The sequence below is a fragment of the Heptranchias perlo genome, chromosome 4 (genome assembly GCF_035084215.1).
Source record: "Heptranchias perlo isolate sHepPer1 chromosome 4, sHepPer1.hap1, whole genome shotgun sequence".
Taxonomy (NCBI): domain Eukaryota; kingdom Metazoa; phylum Chordata; class Chondrichthyes; order Hexanchiformes; family Hexanchidae; genus Heptranchias; species Heptranchias perlo.
In genome coordinates, this window is record NC_090328.1 from 79,478,697 (window position 1) to 79,501,387 (window position 22,691).

The 22,691-nt window shown below is 44.3% G+C and overlaps 2 protein-coding genes across 4 annotated transcripts in view; both read left to right on the forward strand.

Moving 5' to 3' along the window:
* lrrc2 (leucine rich repeat containing 2) overlaps positions 1 to 5,078 on the forward strand; it is a 59,754-nt gene extending 54,676 nt beyond the window's left edge. For both annotated transcript variants that reach the window (XM_067983212.1, XM_067983211.1), the window contains one exon: positions 342 to 5,078. In XM_067983212.1, coding sequence (XP_067839313.1) covers positions 342 to 391 — 50 coding nt within the window. In that variant the 3' untranslated portion in view covers positions 392 to 5,078. The remainder of the gene's footprint in view (positions 1 to 341) is intronic.
* A 17,182-nt stretch (positions 5,079 to 22,260) lies between these two features.
* Positions 22,261 to 22,691, forward strand: part of LOC137321054 (spindle assembly abnormal protein 6 homolog) — a 66,150-nt gene continuing 65,719 nt past the window's right edge. The window contains exon 1 of one of the 2 annotated variants that reach the window (XM_067983213.1): positions 22,261 to 22,681. In XM_067983213.1, coding sequence (XP_067839314.1) covers positions 22,617 to 22,681 — 65 coding nt within the window. In that variant the 5' untranslated portion in view covers positions 22,261 to 22,616. The remainder of the gene's footprint in view (positions 22,682 to 22,691) is intronic. The other variant, XM_067983214.1, reaches the window with a different exon arrangement.

Sequence of the window (22,691 nt, forward strand, 5' to 3'; positions counted from 1 at the left end):
GGCTAGGTTCTAGGATTTAGAAAAGTAGTGTAACTTAGAATGAGGCTGTTTAGATCAACTGGAGCTATTTGGAGTATTGTGACAAACATATTGGTGTAAAATGTTACCACTGGTCTAGTCATAACATGTAATAAACATCTTAATTCACTTTTAAAAATAATACTTTGTGCAATTTGTGGCCCATCCTGGGAATGCAAACTGGGCGGGTTCTATAGAGGGCAGGCGATCTGCTCCATTAGTTTACTATCCAGGCGAAAAAGTTTAAAAGTACCCCCAACCAGTCTACACCTGCATTATTAGTTGATAGTATAAAACAATATATATTGTTTGCTTTGCTACAGAAACAGTTCCTACCTATACTACAAGGGTATCTCTCAGCGTACAGCTTTGACAACATGTGCCACCAAAATTCATCAGAACGTAAACAGGATCTCAAGAGAACAGAAGATGCGTGATGCTTTGTGAAGAACCTATCCACTTTATTAGGAAAATGATATACAGTGAGCTAACCATGGAATATTAGAACTCACGAGCCAGATTTGCATTTTCATGTAAATATGGGGATATAGAGGACAGTTAGAACATGATCTTGCGATAGGTATGTTGCCTTTATTTGTGGCACAGATCAGTGGCTGCCCAGAACATGGTTTGATAATTGAATGAAAATGCTCAGAGTTACATGACCAAATGTTAGAGGAATAACAACATAATCTGGATGTCACTAACATGTATTATAGTTATTTTAGTTGTAATGGAAAGATTGTGAAGAAATATGCATACTTAATGTGCCTTCCTTTGCCTGATTTTTAATTCAGAAAGTATCAGCAAAATCTAGTTGTAGTTAGAAAGCTTTTTTAGGAAGCTACCTGAAGCTGTATATTCATACATGGTATTTTCTTCATTTCATTCATTGTGAAATGGGAGTATTTAGATCTGCATTGGACCTTTATTCCTTTGAAGAAGTAACAGAAAGAGTAGACAAGGGTAATGTAGTAGATGTAATATATTTGGATTTTCAAAAGGTCTTCAATAAGGTACCACATTGTAGACTCATGACTAAGGTCAGAGCATGTGCAGTCGGGGACAAGTAGCAGAAACAGAGAGTAGGGGTTCAGACTGACAAAAGGTGAGAAGTGGTGTTCCAGAGGGATCAGTACTGGGACCACTGTTGTTCACAATTTACATTAACGATTTGGACTCAGGAATTGAAAGTACAATTTCAAAATTTGAGGACAACACCAAATTGGGGGGTGTAGTTAATACAAAGGAAGAATGCGTCAAAATGCAAGAAGACATTAATAAACTTGCAGAATGGGTGTGTAATTAACAAATGAATTTCAATATAGGTAAGTGTGAGGTGACACATTTTGGTCGGAAGAATAAGGAGGACACATTCTGCTTGGAAAATAAAAGGAGGAGAGGAGCAAAGGGATCTCGGGATACAGATGCACAAATCATTAAAAGTAGCAACGCAGGTTAATAAGGCCATAAAAAAGGCAAATCAAGCACTGGGGTTCATTTCTAGAATTGTAAAGCAGAGAAGTTATGTTAAACGTGTATAGAATCTTGGTTAGATCACACTTGGAGTATTGTGCACAGTTCTGGTCTCCATATTATAAAAAGGATATGGAGGCATTGGAAAAGGTGCAAAAAAGATTCAAAAGGATGATACCAGTACTGAGAGGATATACTTATCAGGAAAGGCTGAACGGGCTGGGGCTCTTTTCTCTAGAAAAGGGAAGGCTGTGTGGTGACCTGATAGAGGTCTTATGATGATGAAAGGGTATGATAGGGTAGACTTAGAGAAAAAGTTTCCACTTGTGGGCGAGACCAAAACTAGAGGCTATAAATATAAGATAGTCATTAATAAATCCAATAGGGAATTCAGGAGAAACTTCTTTACCCAAAGAGTGGTAGGAATGTGGAACGCACTACCACAAGGAGTAGTTGAGGCAAATAGCATAGATGCATTTAAAGGGAAGCTGGAGAAGCACTCGAGGGAAAAAGGAATAGAAGGGAATGCTGATAGTGTTAGATGAAGTAGGGAGGGAGGAGGCTCATGTGGAGCATAAACGCCAGCATAGACCAGTTAGGCCGAATGGCCTGTTTCTGTGCTGTAGACTCGATGTAACTCAATGTAACTCTTTATATGAGACGTTAATGAATGTTAAAAATACAACAATATAATTTGGGATCCTCTCAAAAGTTCCTAAAACTATTTCAGGCATCTACTAATCCTCTCAAGTGAGGGGAAAGTCTACTATCACCCCCTTCCATAATTTCTCTCCACTCTTATAGTCTCCAAAGGCAAACATAAATGACTTTTTTCATTGACTGGACATATTTCACAGCAGCTCTACAGCAAGCTCAGTATTCTGAGCATCTTGAAGTATCTGCCAGGTTTTTTTTGATTCTGTTCTAATGGACAATCGGAGTTTCAAAATCGAGTGGCTCCCAGCAAAATGAGTCTGGCATAAAACAATATGCTAACTGGTCTTTTCCCAGCTGACAGTAACATTGCTGAACAAAGGAGAAGATTAGGGTAGCAGGTCACTATGAATGCCAAGTAGCCCCCTTCTCTGCTGGAATCTCTCTGTGAATGCTGTTTATGAGAGCAGGATAATTGGAAACCTGGAGGCAGTGCCTTTTTACTACCACTGATAAGTGGAAAACCCCTTTATTGCTGGTAGCAACTCAATTTCTGTTTACCGCCAGTGCCAAAAATATGTCCGTGTGTTGAATAATGTCACTATAAATTTCAATTTGCAGCAGATGCTTTGTAATGAGAACAGTTAGAAATTGCCATCTTATTCTCCAATTTAAATAATGTTGTAAATTAAATTATCGTGAACCTTGTTTAAGAACATAACACACAGGTAAGCTAAACTAAATCAATTTTTTATATCACTATTAAACACTCTCCTTGGAATTATTATTCCAGACTAAATGGATTGTTTTAATAAAATAAATGGAGCTCCTCTTTGGAAAAGGTTTAATTTGTGCACTATGTGAAGTGAAATTACAAAGACGTTTCAGTGGATAAGTGTTGTGCCATACAGACTAGGAAGCTCCCATGTTCAATTTCTGCCCTATGTTGATAAGCCAGGGCAGCAATGGTGGTGTTGTAATTGGTTTCAATGTCCCAAGGAGGGGAGGAAAGTTGGCGGAGATTCCCAGTTGTGATGGCTATCTAGTAACCTCTTGTTGGAAGTTCATGTACGTGAATGTCAAATGAGGACAGGTTAAAGTTTAGCAGTGGTAGCCCAACAACCCACCATGCAGGCTCACGCATAAAGAATAGCCACTTGGATGAGGCACCAGAGGGTTGCTGCCACCTATGGAACTATATCCCAATGCCTTCAGGAGAGGTAGCTTAAGAGGAGAAAATGGTAGAAGGAAAAACTGAATTGCAAAAGATACCAAATGAAGAAAAATACTAGATATGCTTGAATATCTTGTAGCACCTTGCAAAATGCTGTGATATTACAATTAGCATGTAGCAACTTAATTTTGTAATCATATTATAAACATTCTAAAATTTATTTTTGCAATCTTGTCACAATAGAATAAATATATTATGATTGTTTATGATAAATTTTGTATTAGAATGTATGAAAATTACTTGGAAACATACTGATTCTGCTTAACATTAATAACTGATGGTATGAGCTGCCATATTTGGCACTTGGAAAAGTATGGGCTAATAAATGAAAGTCAGCACAGATTTGTTAAAGGAAAATCATGTTTGACTAACTTGATTGAGTTCTTTGATGAAGTAACGGAGAGGGCTGATGAAGGTGGTGTGGTTGATGTTATTCATTTGGACTTTCAAAAAGCATTTGATAAAGTACCACATAATAGACTTGTTAGCAAAATTAAAGCCCATGCAATTAAAGGGACAGTGGCAGTATGGATACAAAATTGGCTAAGGAACAGAGGGCAGAGAGTAGCGGTGAACAGTTGTTTTTCAGACTGGAGAGAAGTATAAGGTGGTGTACTCCATGGGTTAATATTAACACCACTGTTCTTTTTTATATATATTAATGACCTGGACTTGGGTATATAGGGTATAATTTCAAACTTTGCAGCTGACATGAAACTCAGAAATGTAGTAAACAATGTGGAGGTTAGTAACAGACTTCAGGAAGACATAGACAGATTGGTGAAATGGGCCGACATGTGGCAGATGAAATTTAACGCAGAGAAGTTTGAAGTGATACATTTTGGCAGGAAGAACAAGGAGAGGCAATATAAACTAAATGGCACAATTTTAAAGGGAGTGTAGGAACAGAGAGACCTGCGGATGTTTGTACACAAATCTTTGAAGGTAGCAGGACAAGTTGAGAGGGCCATTGAGAAAGCATATGGTACCCTTGGCTCTATAAATAGAGGGATAGAGTGCAAAAGCAAGGAAGTTATGCTAAACCTTTATAAAACACTGGTTAGGCCTCAGCTGGAGTATTGTGTTCAATTCTGGGCACCACACTTTAGGAAGGATGTCAAGGCCTTAGAAAAGGTGCAGAAGAGATTTACTAGAATGAGGGATGAGGGACTTCAGTTGTGGTGAAGAGACTGGAGAGGCTGGGGTTGCTCTCCTTAGAGCAGAGACAGTTAAGAGAAGATTTGATAGAGGTGTTCAAAATCATGAACGGTTTTGATAGAGTAAATGAGGAAAAACTGTTTCCAGTGGCAGAAGGGTCGGTAACCAGAGGACACAGATTTAAGGTGATCGGCAAAAGAACCAGAGGCGACATAAAGAACCCTTTTTCTCGCTGTGAGTTGTAATGATCTGGAATGCACTGCCTGAAAGGGCGGTGGAAGCAGATTCAATAGTAACTTTCAAAAGGGAATTGGACAAATACTTGAATGGAAAAAAATTACAGGGCTATGGGGAAAGAGCAGGGGAATGGGACTAATTGGACAGCTCTTTCAAAGAGCCAGCACAGGCACGATGGGCCGAATAGCCTCCTTCTGTGCTGTACCATGCTATGATACAATGATATGCTTATTGCAAAATATCCTTTTTTATTCTTGTGTGTTTGGAGTTCAATTAAATGTCTACAAAAAAGATGCCTAAATTTTCTCAGTGTGTTTTCTGTGATTGTTTGTAAATCATTTGGTGATAAATATTATCTTTGTAACACACCAAAACAGTAGTGTGCCACAAAAAGAATGATTGTACTGAAAAGACAACTTTTTGTCTGTATAACGGAAGCACACTCAAACTCAAAATGGAAGTGGGAACTTAGTAATGGAATACGAAATGAATTATTCAAAGCATCTTCAGGCAGAACACCATAGGTAACTTCAAGTTTACTGCATCTCTCTCCTTTCAAATGAAATGTCTGATTGCATTGGGATCATTGTTACAGTAAATCACAAGAGACTCATACACACTTAACAGGTAGAACTGTGTTTGTCATATCACTCTTTAAACTCATGCCATTTAGTATTTCTGATCATGTATTTTAGTAAACAACTTCTAGATTTATACCTTTATGCTTAATTTAATTTAATTCTTCTAACTATTGACATTTTAACATAATACTGTAATACTACCTATTTAGTTGTGCCTTCAAGTTTTCCTGATATAAGAGGTACAGCTTTTAACTTATTCCCCCCCAACCCGCCCCCACCTCAAACTTCTTTAAGTTTTCCCATGCCATGCTCTGCTGCTCAACTGAGCGACCAAACAGGTGGCCTTTCCTGATGCTGCTTTCAACAGAAGTGTGTAATTGTGCCACAGGTTGACTCGCTGTCCTGTTTTCTTTTCCTTCCTCAGCAGAAGCATCTCCTTCCTTATCTCACCTTTGTTTGTTGCCTTCAACAGATAGCCTGAGGTCAAGAACTCGCTGCATGGGGAAATTGCAGGTGAAAACAAGTGCACTAACATCACACTGTTCTACAGTTCAATACAAATTGGAAGACTTTTGTTTTAACAAGGCAGTTTCCAAGTAAATTCTGTCAGGTAAATAATTTACAAATTGAACTTGTAAAATAAAAGCTAGATGTACTAACCTGGCTACATTTTCTGAAGAATGGGATGAAGTCCAACTTACTGTGGCTTAACAGTTGCTTTTAGATACAATAGATGTGGTATTTTGTTTGTATAAATCAGAACCTTTAGCTGCATTCATTACCAATGTTGTGTGTACTACAGAAGACAAATATTATCTCACCACACCTGCTGCTGCACCAGCTTATTACAAGGTTTATCAAACATAATCTTTGGTTACATTCTTACACAGGCACTCCCACAGATTTTCTGAAATCACATATCTTGATATAAAGGTAACTTATACTATTACTCTAGATCTTTAATTTTATAGAAACACTGCATTTTTAAAATCATCAGTTCGTAGGATCATTTGTGTGACCAAAGCGGAACTGTTATGCCACAAAAGCAATAAAGTCTAATCACAGTGTAAGAGGCTAAATCGACTCATTTGAGTTTGTCTCTCAGTCAGAACGAGGTGGATTTAAACCCACTCCAGGACTTCTCACATAACTTAGGCTGACACTGTGGTACTAAGAGATTGCTGCATAAGAGGTGCTGTTCTTTGGAAGAGATGTGCCTTTTCTGGTGGACTTGAAAGATCCCATAGCACTGGTTCAAAAACAGCAGGAAATTACCCCAGTGTTCTGGCCAATATTTCTTCCTCAGCCATTGCCGCCCTAAATAGTTTAACTGGTTACACATCTCATTGCTGTTTGTGGGATCTTGATGTGTGTAAAATGGCTGTTGGATTTTCCTACATAATAAAAATCACTGAAACTCAAATTGATTCATTATAGCATTGTTTTTGCAGTGTTTTGAGATATTTCCGAGATGCGTTAAGGTACCATATAAAAGCAAGTTTTTCTTTATCCATAATTTGTTTCTCTTGGCTCGACTCTTGTGTATTCTATAAATTATTCAGTTTACATTTTCAGTAAGTTACATGTAAACACACAAAGGTTAAATTGGATGACCCCTGAAAATGGGTGTGGGGATCGAGGTACACAATTAACCCATGCCCGTTCATAGTGATGCAGGCAGCACGTTATATTTATGCTGCCTGCTTTTTTAAATGATTGCTGTGTGTAGCCAGCGCCACTTGTGCTGTTGATTGGCTGCAAGCATCAGCAGGGGGCACTGATATCGCGAGTGACTCATGTTTCTCAAAGGCAGCCTGCACTTCTTAAAGGGGAGGTGCATTGTGGCTGCAAGAAGTGGTGGGAGTTGTTTCAAAACTGAATCTGTGCTGTGATACTTTGAAGAATGGCTGCGCCTGGGAGAGAGCATGCACTAAGGTTCTCTGATGATGCACTGGAGGCCTTGGTGCATGAGGTGGAGAGAAGGAGGGGTATCCTGTATCCGCAGGGGGGCAGGAGGCCCTCCAAACATATGCTGAAGTGGCAGTAGGAGGAAGCAGGGGAGGAGGTAAATGCCAAGAGCATAGCTGCAAGAACATGAATGCAGTGCAGGAAGAAGTTCAATGATTTAAAACGAGTTGTCAAGGTGAGTGAGTTCAAGTGGCATATCGTACCAACTGCACCACTAGCCTCATCCGCTGTTCAATTCACTACACCCCCATCACCCACCTACCAACAATTTCTTTCAGTCAGCACTCAACCATTCAAATCATATGCTTTAATCTCACCCTCATACATTTAGCACTGTTACAAGCCTCACACCCACAACTCACAGGTAGCTATTCAACCATGATAGCCACATCACCCAAACATCTTGCAGGACACTCACTGACACACTTCTCTCTTTCTAGCAGGAGAAGTTAGTGCATAACTGGAGGCAGCCAGTGGCAGTGGAACACGAACCTGCCATCCTCTCTCAGGATGACAGCATTCCTGCTCCCACTGTCATAGTGCCATGGGATCTTTTATGTCCATCTGAGAGGGTAGACGGGGCCTTGATTTAACATCTCATTCAAAAGACAGCACCTCCAACAGTGCAGTACTTCCTTAGTACTGCACTGTACTTCCTTAGTGCTGCACTGAAGTGTCAACCTGGATTACATGCTCAAGCCCTAGAGTGAGGCTTGAACCCACAACCTTCTGACTCAGAAGCAAGAGTGCTACCACTGAGCCAAACCTGGCACTGCCACTCTGCCAGTGCCCTTGCTGTTGCCTGTCAGCCAGCCAGTCCACTCACTCACTCCCTGTAGAGTATTGAAATTTTATCCAAGTATAGGAAACCTCCAAAAATACACTCAACTGCACCAGCAGCCAAAATAAATAATCCAGCAACTAACCTGTAACTCCTGCATGATCCCTTCAAATACCACTGTTGGGGGGTCCTCAATGCCCTATAAATCATGTTCAGCTGTGCGAGGTTAAGACAGTGTGTTGGATGGACTGTGGAGTTCCAAAATAGCAGTGGTCCCTTTAAATCAGCATTGCACACTGATTCACATCATAATCTACCTATTCTGCATGCTGCCATCAGTCGTTAGGTGACTAACCAATTGATTCTGTTAACTAGCAACATTTGGATTACTGATGTGAGAGCTAGCCAGCAAGTAAAATCGGTTACCATAGCAGGGATATGATTAGCATCTGTGACAGGTCCAAGGGCCCATTTTGCTTCAGATTATAATCATTTCTATGTATTATCCATATAAGCAGCATTGCTCCTGGAGAGTTAGAGGATATTGCTATTTTAAAACAAAAGGGGTGTTATGCCATGTAATGGGCAATATATTATCAGGGCCACTAATTTATGGGGGATTTTAACTATCGTATTAACTGGATAAATCAAATTGGGCAGGGCAGCCTTGAGGAAGAGTTTATTGAGTGTATTAGGGATGGATTTCTTGAGCAGTATGTAACTGATCCTACAAGGGGGCAAGCAACCTTGGACCTGGTCCTGTGTAATGAGCCAGGATTAATTAATAACGTCCTAGTTAAGGATCCCCTTGGAATGAGTGACCATAACATGGTTACATTCCATATCCAATTAGAGGGTGAGAAGGTTGGTTCTCAAACAAGCATACTGAGCTTGAATAAAGGAGACTATGATGGTATGAGAGCGGAATTGATTAAAGTGGATTGGGAAAATAGATTAAAGGGTAAGACGGTACATGAGCAGTGGTGTTCATTCAAGGAGTTATTTTACAACTTTCAAAAAAAATATATTCCACTGAGGAAAAAAGGGTGTAAAAGAAATGACAGCCATCCGTGGCTAAGTAAAGAAATTAAGGATAGTATCCGACTAAAAACAAGGACATATAAGGTAGCCAAACTTAGTGGGAGGATAGAAGATTGGGAAGTCTTCAAAAGACAGCAAAAAGTAACGAAAGGATTGATTAAGAAAGGGAAGATAGATTATGAAAATAAATTAGCAAAAAATATAAAAACAGATAGCAAGAGTTTCTACAGTTATATAAAAAGAAAAAGGGTGGCTAAGGCAAACGTAGGTCCCTTAAAGGATGAGACCAGGAAATTAATGGTGGGAAACATGGAGATGGCAAAAATGCTGAACAAATATTTTGTTTCAGTCTTTACGGTAGAGAACACTAAGAATATCCCAACACTGGACAAACAGGGGGCTCTAGGGGGGGAGGAGCTAAATACGATTAAAATCACTAAGGAATTGGTACTCAGTAAATTAATGGGACTCAAGGCGGATAAATCCCCTGGACCTGATGGCTTACATCCGAGGGTCTTGAGGGAAGTGGCAGTAGGGATTGTGGATGCTTTGGTAATAATTTTCCAAAATTCTCTGGACTCGGCAAAGGTCCCGGCAGATTGGAAAACTGCTAATGTAACACCCTTATTTAAAAAGGGTAGTAGGCAGAAGGCTGGAAATTATAGACCAGTTAGACTAACATCTGTGGTGGGTAAAATTTTGGAGTCTATTATTAAGGAGACAGTAGCGGAACATTTGGATAAACATAATTTAATAGGACAAAGTCAGCATGGCTTTGCGAAGGGGAAGTCATGTCTGACAAATTTGCTTGAGTTCTTTGAGGACATAATGTACAGGGTGGATAAAGGGGAACCAGTGGACGTAGTGTATTTAGACTTCCAGAAGGCATTCGACAAGGTGCCACATAAAAGATTATTGCTCAAGATAAAGAATCACTGGATTGGGGGTAATATTCTGGCATGGGTGGAGGATTGGTTATCTAACAGGAAGCAGAGAGTTGGGATAAATGGTTCATTCTCGGACTGGCAACCAGTGGCCAATGGTGTTCCGCAGGGGTCGGTGCTGGGTCCCCAACTCTTTACAATCTATATTAACGATTTGGAGGAGGGGACCGAGTGTAACATATCAAAGTTTGCAGATGATACAAAGATGGGAGGGAAAGTAGAGAGTGAGGAGGACATAAAAAACCTACAAGGGGATATAGACAGGCTGGGTGAGTGGGCGGAGATTTGGCAGATGCAATACAATATTGGAAAATGTGAGGTTATGCACTTTGACAGGAAAAATCAGAGAGCAAGTTATTATCTTAATGGCGAGAAACTGGAAAGTACTGCAGTACAAAGGGATCTGGGGGTCCTAGTGCAAGAAAATCAAAAAGTTAGTATGCAGGTGCAGCAGGTGATCAAGAAGGCCAACGGAATGTTGGCTTTTATTGCTAGGGGGATAGAATATAAAAACAGGGAGGTATTGCTGCAGTTATATAAGGTATTGGTGAGACCGCACCTGGAATACTGCATACAGTTTTGGTGTCCATACTTAAGAAAAGACATACTTTCTCTCGAGGCAGTACAAAGAAGGTTCACTCGGTTAATCCCGGGGATGAGGGGGCGGACATATGAGGAGAGGTTGAGTAGATTGGGACTCTACTCATTGGAGTTCAAAAGAATGAGAGGCGATCTTATTGAAACATATAAGATTGTGAAGGGGCTTGATCGGGTGGATGCGGTAAGGATGTTCCCAAGGATGGGTGAAACTAGAACGAGGGGGCATAATCTTAGAATAAGGGGCTGCTCTTTCAAAACTGAGATGAGGAGAAACTTCTTCACTCAGAGGGTAGTAGGTCTGTGGAATTTGCTGCCCCAGGAAGCTGTGGAAGCTACATCATTAAATAAATTTAAAACAGAAATCGACAGTTTCCTAGAAGTAAAGGGAATTAGGGGTTACGGGGAGCGGGCAGGAAATTGGACATGAATTTAGATTTGAGGTTAGGATCAGATCAGCCATGATCTTATTGAATGGTGGAGCAGGCTCGAGGGGCCGATTGGCCTACTCCTGCTCCTATTTCTTATGTTCTTATGTTCTTAAAATAAGGGAAATTTTATTTTTATTACGTGTTTTCTGGGACATATAGGTTTTTTCTGAAATTTATGACAATTTTTCCTTGAAAACAAAAATGAGTGACCTTGATTATTATTGTATGTTCCTCTAACTACGTATTTGTTGGTTTATCTCTTACCATTTTTAAAGCCCAGGATACATGTAAAAAGCAGTTTGCAGTTCTAGGTAGGTAGGAGGTGTATAGTACTAGTGGGGAGGAGAGAGCTCATCGTGTTTGGCAGTAATGAGGGTAGGGCTTTCTGTTTAGATATTCTGGAGTTGAGTGGTACTGGATTTGATAGTACTTAGGGGTGGTATTGGAGCCTGGCAGTATTGTGGTGAGGTGGTGGGTGTTCAGGGCAGTTGGAGCAAAAGGTTGTAGGAAAGCATGGGAAGGTATGCCATTTAGAATCATAGAAAGGTTACAGCACGGAAGGAGGCCATTCTGCCCATCGAGTCTGGGCCGGCTCTATGCAAGAGCAATCCAGCTAGTCCCACTCCCCCGCCCTATCCCCGTAGCCCTGCAATTTTTTTCCTTTCAAGTGCTTATCCAGTTCCCTTTTGAAGGCCATGATTGAATCTGCCTCCACCACCCCCTCGGGCAGTGCATTCCAGATCTTAACCACTCGCTGTGTAAAAAAGATTTTCCTCATGTCACCTTTGGTTCTTTTGCCAATCACCTTAAATCTATGTCCTCTGGTCCTTGACCCTTCCGCCAATGGGAACAGTTTCTCTCTATCTACTCTGTCTAGACCCTTCATGATTTTGAATACCTCTATCAAATCTCCTCGCAACCGTCTCTGTTCCAAGGAGAACAACCCTAGCTTCTCCAGTCTATCCACGCAACTAAAGTCCCTCATCCCTGGAATCATTCTAGTAAATCTCTTCTGCACCCTTTCTAAGGCCTTCACATTTTTCCTGGACACAATACTTCAGTTGTGGCTGAACCAGTGTTTTATAAAGGTTCGTTATGACTTCCATACTTTTGTACTCAGTGCCTCTATTTATAAAGCCCAGGATCCCGTATGATTTTTTAATCACTGTCTCAACTTGCCCTGCCACCTTCAACGATTTGTGCACAAAACCCCCCAGATCTCTCTGTTCCTGTACACCTTTTAGAGTTGTGCCCTCTAGTTTATATTGCCTCTCCTTGTTTTTCCTACTGAGATGTATCACCTCACATTTTTCTGCATTAAATTTCATCTGCCACGCGTCTGCCTATTCCACCAGCCTGTCTATATCCTCTTGAAGTCTATCACTATCCTCCTCACTGTTTGCTACACTTCCAAGTTTTGTGTCATCTGCAAATTTTGAAATTGTGCCCTGTACACCCAAGTCCAAGTCATTAATATGTATCAAGAAAAGCAGTGGTCCCAACACTGACCCCTGGGGAACACCACTTTATACTTCCCTTCAGTCTGAAAAACAACCGTTCACCACTACTCTCTGATTCCTGTCCCTTAGCCAATTCTGTATCCATGTTGTTACTGCCCCCTTTGTTCCAAGGGCTTCAATCTTGATGATAAGCCTACCATGCAGCACTTTATCAAACGCCTTTTGAAAATCCATATACACCACATCAACTTCATTGCCCTCATCTACCCTCTCTGTTACCTCATCAAAAAGTCTATCAGGTTAGTTAAACACGATTTTCCTTTAACAAATCCGTGCTAGCTTTTCCTAATCGATCCACCCTCGTCCAAGTGACTGTTAATTCTGTCCCGGATTATCGTTTCTAAAAGTTTCCCCACCACTGAAGTTAAACTGACTGGCCTATAATTGTCGGGTTTATCCTTACACCCTTTTTTGAACAAGGATGTAACATTTGTAATTCTCCAGTCCTCTAGCACCACCTTTACATCTACGGATGTTTGGAAGATTATTGCCAGTACCTCCGCAATTTCCACCCTTACTTACCTCAGCAACCTAGGATGCATCCCATCTGGACAGGGTGACTTATCGACTTTAAGTACAGCTAGCCTTTCAAGTACCTCTTCTTTATCAATTTTTAGCCCATCCAGTATCTCAATTATATCTTCCTTTACTGAGACTGTGGCAGCGTCTTCTTGGAGCAGAAGGTAGTAAGAGTGAGCAGAAATGATGGGACAGCATGGGTGTTTAGGATAAAATCTGGAAAAAGTAATGAGAGTGTGTGGAAACGTGGGAAGGTTTGGTTGCTTGGGGCAGGGCAGGGTAGAAAGGGAGTGGTGAGAGGAAATGGATATTCAGGGCAGGAATGGCAAAAGTTAGTAGGGGAGCATGGACAGGCATGGGTACTCATGGCAGGGCGAGGGTTAGGAAGCATGAATGCTCGGAGCAGGAAAGGGAGTAGCCAAAGCACCTTTCAGTGGAAGTGGGTGGGTGAGTACCAGACAAGTAACTTACATGCCTTCAGGTCACAGCCAAACTGTAAGGCTCTTGCTCATAGGATCCTCTGATGAAACAATCGCATAGATGGAAGTGCAAGTGATTGATAGCCTAGTGATCAATATTAATTATTTCTATCACCTGGGTCGACTTTTTGTCTCCCAACATTTGTTAAGCATTCCAGATCATAACAACTCGTTGCGTAAAAAAATATTTCCTCTTGTCGCCTCTGGTTCAGCCAATCACCTTAAATCTGTGTCCTCTGGTTACCGACCCATCTGCCACCAGAAACTGTTTCTCCTTATTTACTCTATCAAAACCGTTCATGATAACTGAAGTCCCTCATCCCTTGTACCATTCTAGTAAATCTCTTCTGCACCCTCTCTAAGGCCTTGACATCCTTCCTAAAGTGTGGTGCCCAGAATTGAACACAATACTCCAGCTGAGGCCTAACCAGTGTTTTATAAAGGTTTAGCATAACTTCCTTAATTTTGTACTCTATACCATCCTTAATAAAGCCCAGGAACCCATATGCTTTTTTTTTAAAACAGCCTTTTCAACTTGTCCTGCCACCTTCAAATATTTGTGTACAGACACCCCCAGGTCTCTCTGTTCCTGCACCCCTTTAAAATTGTAGCATTTAGTTTATATTGCCTCTCCTCATTCTTCCTACCAAAATGTATCACTTCACACTTCTCTGCGTTAAATTTCACCTGCCATTCCATCCCATTTCACCAGTCTGTCTATGTCCTCCTGAAGTCTGTTATTATCCTTCACATTCTTTACTACATTTCCAAGTTTCTTGTCATCTGCAAACTTTGAAATTATACCCTCTAAACCCATGTCCAGGTCATTAATATATATCAAAAAGAGCAGTGGTCCTAAATCCGACCCCTGGGGAACACCACTGTATACTTCCCTCCAGTCTGAAAAACAACCGTTCGCCACTACTCTCTGCTTTCTGTCCCCTGGCCAATTTTGTATCCATACTGCCACTGTCCCTTTAATCCCATGAGCTTTAATTTTGCTAACAAGTCTATTATGTGGTACTTTATCAAATGCCTTTGGAAGTCCATATACACATCGACCACACTACCCTCATCAATCCTCTCCATTTCTTCATCAAAGAACTCAATCAAGTTAGTCAAACACGGTTTCCTTTGTTCACTCTGTTGCTGAAGGTACCGACTTCTGCTGAAGTAGCTCCTCTCTGAAACCTTACCTACGTGGCCAATATGCCCCTATTAGCCTAGACACTGAGGTCCATGAAATTTGTTAGGTTGTGATCCTAGTAGAGAGCTCTCTAGCGATGAGCCCAATGGAGTGTGCCAGATCATTGGGAGGGCACCTCATTTACATGGGCCACTCTCCACTTGCCTGGACAGGTGCAGCTGCAACACTCAAGAAGCTCGACACCATCCAGGACAAAGCAGTCTGCTTGATTGGCAGCCCAACCACCACCTTAAACATCTACTCCCTCCACCACCGGCGCAACGGGTACCATCTACAAGATGTACTGCAGTTACTCACCTAGGCTTCTTCGAAAGCACCTCCCAATCCTGTGGCCTCTACCACAAGGTCAAGGACAGCAGGCACATGGGAACTCCACCACCTCCAAGTTCCCCTCCAAGTCACACACCATCGTGACGTAGACATATATCATCGTTCTTTCATCATTGCTGGGTCAAAATCCTGGATCTCCCTACCTAACAGTACTGTGGGAGTACCCTCACCACATGGACTGCAGCAGTTCAAAATGACGGCTCACCATCACCTTCTCAAAGGCAACAAGAATGGGCAACAAATGCTGGCCTTGCTAGCGACACCCATATCCCAAGAAATAATAAAAAAAAAGTGGGCACCAGCGTTAACTTGAGCACAGCTCCGTCGATCGTCTACCCGGGAAGGCGGGGGGGGGGCGGGGGGTTGTCCAGACTCCTTTGAACCTGCCAACGTTCTCCTCAGCCCCATCCTGAGCAATGGGAATGATCTGGTTATCTTCGTTTTTAAAAAAATGAAGTCGCCTGGGTTTCAGGCTGCTTACCTGGCCTGGATCTTACAGGTGGGGCCACATATGATTCTTTGGAGGCCGGTAAGCCTCCACTCACTCAGTGTATAGACCACTACAGAAACACCAGGCCCCCTTCCAGCCTCAGGAGTTGGAACTCCCTTTGCTGTCATATGCCTTATAAAGGGATAGATGTAATTTCCACCCCTTACAAGGTAGCTGCAAAACTCCATGAAATGACAGAGACTTGGGGCTAAATTTTAACATACCGGTGGGAACTCAGTGGGCAGGGGGGGTGGGGGGGTCAATACATGCGTGGGAAACCTGGAAAAATTTTGGGTGTGTTGTCTCAAGTGATCACCAATCAATTGAAGGCCCTTAATATGACTTCCAGTTTTAGCGTCTCCAAGCTGCGCAGCGAGCGTACTGAGCACCCGAGTGACATGCTGGGGAATGGAATATTTAAAGGGACATTGCAACCATGGATTCTGAGGGAGAGAGGAGGAATTTAAAGACATGGAGCAACAAATGACAAAGCCAAGACAGGTTTACTGACTCCTTACTTGAATTGCTACTGGCTGGTGTGAGGAGCAGGAGGGACATTCTGTACCCGGGGGATAGGAGGAAGTGCCCTGCCTCTGCCACCAAGAAGGTCTGTCTCGAGGTGGCAGAGGAGCTGAGCAGCAGGAGCACCGTCGCAAGGACAGGGGTGCAACGCGGGAAGCACTTTAATGACCTAACCAGGTCAGGAAAAGTGAGTAGTTATTGACACCTACATCCTGTGGTGAACATTACCATCCCTCTCACCCTGTCGTGTCAAGCCTACTCCATCACATCACTCCTCGCACCCACTTAAGTCTCATTATCAACTTACCTTCACTTTCTGTGCACTTCCTCACTTCCTCATTTGTGAACCCACCATTTCCACTCACCCCAATCCTGATGCAATGTCATAAATCTGTCAGATACCCTCTGGTGCATCTCTTTCACGAGCAGCCTCACCCAAAGCAATGCATCTATTGGGTGGCTCCATCACCCTCACTCACTCACACATCTGTTCTTTCTCTCCTTGTAGGAGAAGAGAGTGAAAAATGTGCAGAAGAGGAGTAGGACTGGAGGGAGGCCACTGCAAATAGTGGCCCTGACAGAGGCGAAGTAGGATACCTTGGAGCTCAGCCGTATGGTCGAATGCCTGGCTGTTGGAGATGCCGAGACTGGCAACCCGCAAACAGCTGATGACAGAACTTTAACATCCTTCATACACATCATGAATTGATGTTATCAATGATTGATATTATCAATCAATTGACCTGTCGCACACCTCAGTATGCTTATTGTAAAATAACTTATGCGATGATTCTTAATATTGCTGTATGTTCTCTTCTAGGGCCTTCAAGGATTGCTGAAGCGACACGCGACGTGGACGAGGGCGATTCCTCAGAGTAACTCCATTTCTCTGAGGGCGCACCGTCACATCATATCCAGCCATGCACCAGTGCAGATACTCACACCTCAGTGGGTCCTGTTATACAGTTAGTTGGGTTGTCACCTGGTGATTCACCATTCACAAGTGAGCACGAGCAGACACTGGTGGCAGGGGCAGCTGTCGGGAGTCTGTGTCGGTGGGCGCACTCCTCTCGGAGCTCTGCTGAGCTGGACATAGGTGCTGAACCCCGGAGGGCATCGTTGAGAATGAGAATGATAGAGGTACAGATCCACCTTTGCAAGGTACTGGAAGATGTGCCAGGCACACTCTCCATAATAGCGGAGAGGATTGAGGAGTTCACCTCCAGCATTAATGGACTGGTGGCGCAGGTAAGTGAGGAAATGTCTGCGATGGAGAGAATGGCAGCCTCCATTGAGCTTCAAGCACAGCTCACAAATGAGTCCATTCAGGCCATGACAACAGCCGTGCGGACTCAGGATGCCAACCTTTCTGCCACCTTAAACAGGCAGAAAGATACATTAGCCATCGCCTTAGAACGCATCACAGATGAGCTCCAAGCTGTTGTCCAGCAGAGTGGTAGGAGTTATGCGGCAATGGCCCTGGAGAGGGATGATAGCAAAGGGGGACATGGAAGTGGGGACTCCAGTCAAAGCACACTCACGACTCACCCGTTGCGCACCCACCACCCCCCCTCCCCCCAAACCAGTACCTGCAATGCTGCCTCCTCTCCTGATGGCCGAGTCTGCCCTTGCACAGGTACAGGTGGAACAACAACTTGCATTTATATATTGCCTTTAACATAGTAAAATGTCCTAAGGGGTTTCACAGGAGCGTTATCAAACAAAATTTGACACCGAGCCACATAAAGAAGTATGAGGACTGGTGACCAAAAGCTTGGTCAAAGAGAGGGGTTTTTAAGGAGTGTCTTAAAGGAGTAGAGTGAGGTAGAGAGGCAGAGAAGTTTATGGAGGGAATTCCAGAGCTTGGGGCCTAGGCAGCTGAAGACACAGCCGCCAATGGTGGAGCGATTAAAATCAGGGATGGTCAAGAGGCAAGAATGGGAGGAGCACAGAGATCTCGGAGAGATGTAGGGCTGGAGGAGGTTACAGAGGTAGGGAGGGGTGAGGCCGTGGAGGGATTTGAAAACAAGGATGAGAATTTTAAAATCGAGGCGTTCCCGGACTGGGAGCCAATGTAGGTCAGCGAGCACAGGGGTAATGGGAGAATGGGACTTAGTGCGAGTTAGGATACGGGCAGCAGAGTTTTGGATGAGCTCAAGTTTATGGAGGCTGGAAGATGGGAGGCTGACCAGGAGAGCTTTGGAATAGTCCAGAATGGAGGTAACAAAGGCATGGATGAGGGTTTCAGCAGATGAGCTGAGGCAGAGGCGGAGATGGGCAATGTTACAGGGGTGGAAGTAGGCGGTCTTGGTGATGGAATGAAAATGTGGTCGGAAGCTCATCTCAGGGTCAAATAGGACGTCAAAGTTGCGTACGGTCTGGTAGTGGCCAGGACCAGGGAGAGGGATGGAGTTGGTGGCTAGGGAACGGAGTTTGCGGCGGGGACCAAAGACAATGGCTTCGGTCTTCCCAATATTTAGTTGGAGTAAATTATTGCTCATCCAACTTGGGATGTCAGTCAAGCAATGTGACAAATGAGAGACAGTGGAGGGGGTCGAGGAAGGTGATCGTGTGGTAGAGCTGGGTATCATCAACGTGGAATCTGACATTGTGTTTTCAGATGATGTCGCCAAGGGGCAGCATGTAAATGAGAAATAGGAGGGGGCCAAGGATAGATCCTTGGGGGACTCCAGAGGTAACAGTACAGGAGTGGGAGGAGAAGCCACTGCAGGTGATTCTCTAGCTATGACAGGATAGATAAGAATGCAACCAAGTGAGCGCAGTCCCACCCAACCGGACGATGGAAGACAGGCATTGGAGGAGGATGGTGTGGTCAACCGTGTCAAAGGCTGCAGACAGGTCTAGAAGGATGAGGAGGGATAGTTTACCATCCATCACATAGGATGTCATTTATGACTCTGATAAGGGCCATTTCAGTACTATGGCAGGGGTGGAAACCTGATTGGAGGGATTCAAACATGGAGTTGCGGGAAAGATGAGCACGGATTTGGGAGGCGACAACACATTCAAGGACTTGAGAGGAAAGGGAAGTTGGATGTGGGGTGGTCGTTTGCAAGGACAGAGGGGTCAAAGGTGGGTTTTTTGAGGAGGGGTGTGATGATGGCAGATTTGAAGGGGAGGGGGACAGTACCTGAAGGGAGGGAACCGTTAACAATATCAGCTAACATGGGGGCCAAGAAGGGAAGTTGGGTGGTCAGCGGTTTAGTGGGAATAGGGTCGAGGGAGCAGGAGATGGGTCTCATGGTCAAGATGATCTGAGAGGGCATGAGGGTAATGGGAGAGAAACTAGAGAAAGATGTGGGTTCAAGGCTAGGGCAGGGGGGAACCATAGGGGAAATTGGCTTGGTGGGCTTTAGCATGGCCCTCACAGGCTCCAAAACCCAGAAGGCTTTGGCCAAGAGCATCTCAGCAGTCAGGGCAGGGGCCTGAGCAACCTGCCACTACCTCTGCTGAAGCCACAGGGGATGCACCCCGTAGAAGTGGTAGGAAGAGGAAGACAAAGGTTTTGTAATCACCAAGGGTATGTACAAGGATGTCTGATGAAATGTCATGTTTTTTATTTATATTTGTTTTTTCTTACATGCTCATTAAATGTTATAATTGTCACCACCGCAGCCACATCTTATCCATTCTTGAGTGCCTTTTGCAAAAGCACCCTTGCATATGCTTCATCATGAACAGCAAGACTGATGCCTGACTACTTCTCTATCTTCAGTTTGCAGATCTCCTTATGAGAATTTATCAGATATGAGTGACTCCTTAGAATCACGAGCAGCCACTTGTGCCACTGCTCTGCCGATGGGTTGCCCATCTTCATCCTCCAATGTCTTCTTCAAAGTTGCCGGCAGATGCGGATGCTTCATGAAAGCATGAGTGGTCGTCCACCTGTAACCATCTGTTGAGTGATGTTGTGCAGTACGCAACACACGACGATTATTCTGCACACCCTCGCTGATGAGTACTGAAGGGATCCCCCAGATCGATCCAGGCACCTGAAGCACATCTTGAGCATGCCAATGGCTTATTCAATGACAGACCTGGTGGTGATGTGACTATCAGTGTACCGCTGCTGTGCCTTGTTGGTGGGGTTTCTCACAGGTGTCATGAGCCACATATGCGGGGGATATCCTTTGTCTCCAAGGAGGCAGCCATTCAGTCTGTCTGTGCGTGGAAGAGGGCCAGGATGTTGGACTCACGCAAAAAGAAGGAATCATGGCAGCTGCCAGGGAATTTGGCACACACCTGCAGAAACCTCTTCTGGTGGTCGCCAACCAGCTGCCCATTGGAGCGATATCACTTTCGGTTGATGAACAGTCCTGACTCATGTGCAGGTCCTCGGATCGCTACATGTGTGCAATCAATTGCATCCTGCACCTGTGGGAAGCCAGCCAGAGAGTGGAAACCCGCTGCCCTCTCAGTCTGGCTGATGTCGTCACGGGGGAAGTTGACGTAGTGGGATGCCCTGGCAAACAAGCCATCCGTCACCTGTCGTATACACTTATATGCAGATGACAGAGATCCTGGTGATGTCACCGGTGGAGCCCTGGAAGGATCCGGAGAAGAAATTGACGGGAATGCGACGGGCAATGCGACAGGCCCAGCCGGGAGCAGCTCTGCATGAAGGACCGTATAGATGTCTGCGACCACCTGGCAACTCAATCTGTGCCTGCGTAGACACTGCTCCTCAGAGAGGTCCAGGAAGCTCAGCCTCTGTCTGTACACCCTCTCACATGGGTAGTGCTTCCTGCCTGTCCGTTGGTCCCCTCTCTGCTCTTCTCCAGGTCCTTGTGACGCACCTCTGTCTTGTGGAGTTACAACTCCCAGAACTACACTTTGTGATGGTGATGTGCCTCCTCCTCAGATGTACTGTTGAATAGATCGATTGCACCCCCCATCCTGAAGCTATCAGTTTGAGGGGGTCCAAAATGTAGGTAAATGTGTGTGAACACAAGAATTCTGAATGTGAACAAAGAAATCTCAGTCCAAACAAAGAACTCCCAGCCAAAGGTTTGTCTGAGAGAACTGATTGCCCTGCTGCAAAAACTCACCTTTTATTCAGATGTGTCAATCACTGGTTTAAAAGGTCCAAATGAGGTTCGGCTGCAACTCGCCTCCATTTCAATGGTGTGTTTCAGAGGCCACGGGAGACACATTCAGGAGACGTTAAATTGGCTTGTGTAACTCAATACACAAAAAGTTAACAGCTTCAAGTATTTCAAATACCTCAATTGGCCCTTTAAATATCATCCCGCTGGCTTTAAGTGCCGGTGGGACTTCCAGGTGTCAGAAGCGCGCGCACACCCAAATGCGTCTGGATTAAACCGAGGTAGGCGCGTTTGAGCCGGGATGCAGTCCCTCTCTGAAAACTGAGGATTTTTACTACCCACCCATTCTTGGGGGTTAAAATTTAACCCCTGGTGTCTCAGCTAGTTTCTTTGGAATTCTGCTGGTTTCTGTCAGAGACCAGCGAGACCGCCAAGGAATTTTGGAGCCTGAGTATTGCCTATTTTGTGGGGGCATCAGTCAAATTCAATCCTGTCCTCATCTGAAATTCATTCACATGCAAGCCAGGATCATGGGATTGTAAAAACAAGACGTTTCGGTTACGGACCCCTCACCAAAACGTCTTGTCTGTTCTCTCCACAGATGCTGCCTGCCCTGTTGAACATTTCCAACGTTTTCTGTTTTTGTTTCACACTTCCAGCAGCGGCAGTCTTTGCTTTTTGTTCACTGTATGGTATCAGGATTAGGATTAGAACAGAAAATGCTGGAAGCACTCAGCAGGTCAGGCAACACCTGTGGAGAGGGAAACAGAATTAAAGTTTCAGGTCGATGACCTTCAATCAGAACAGGATTAGGATTCCTGCCTGATTATTCCTTCTCCCTAATTCAGGCACATTGAGGGAATCCAGCGTGCCCGATTATCTGGGTCGTTAATCCAAGGAATTTACCCCGTTGAGGCCATGTGCTGGGAGTTCAATTGGTTTGGATGTTCATCCCAGTCTAGAGGGGGCAGCAACGAGCTCTCGTTGGGGTGACGTCTCCTCTTGTCCGCGCGATTGGGGCTGACTCTTTGGCGGAGCAGTGAAGGCGGCGGGAAGGCGGCCGGGAACGGTAACCCCTAGCAACCGAGGGACTGAGCGAACAAGGAGAGCGCGGAGCGCGGAGCGGCGGGCCCAGCGTCGCTCGATCCGCCTTAACCTCGAAAATAAGAGCGGGCCGCCGATCATGTAACAGCGCGGCCGCTGCCCGACACAGCGCTGACCCGTCAGTGGTGACTGAGCCGCCGCCGCCGCTTCCTCCTCCCGCCCCCAGTCTCTTCCGCCTCCCTCCATCCTGCTGTCGGTCCTCTCTCTCTCTCCCGCGGAGACCATGAGGTGAAAACAATATCAGGATCCCTACCCCACGATGGCCGAGGAGCTGTTCTGTAAAAGCGCCGCCGTCCTTATAAAGTGTAAAGATTGTGAAGACAGGTGAGGAGAT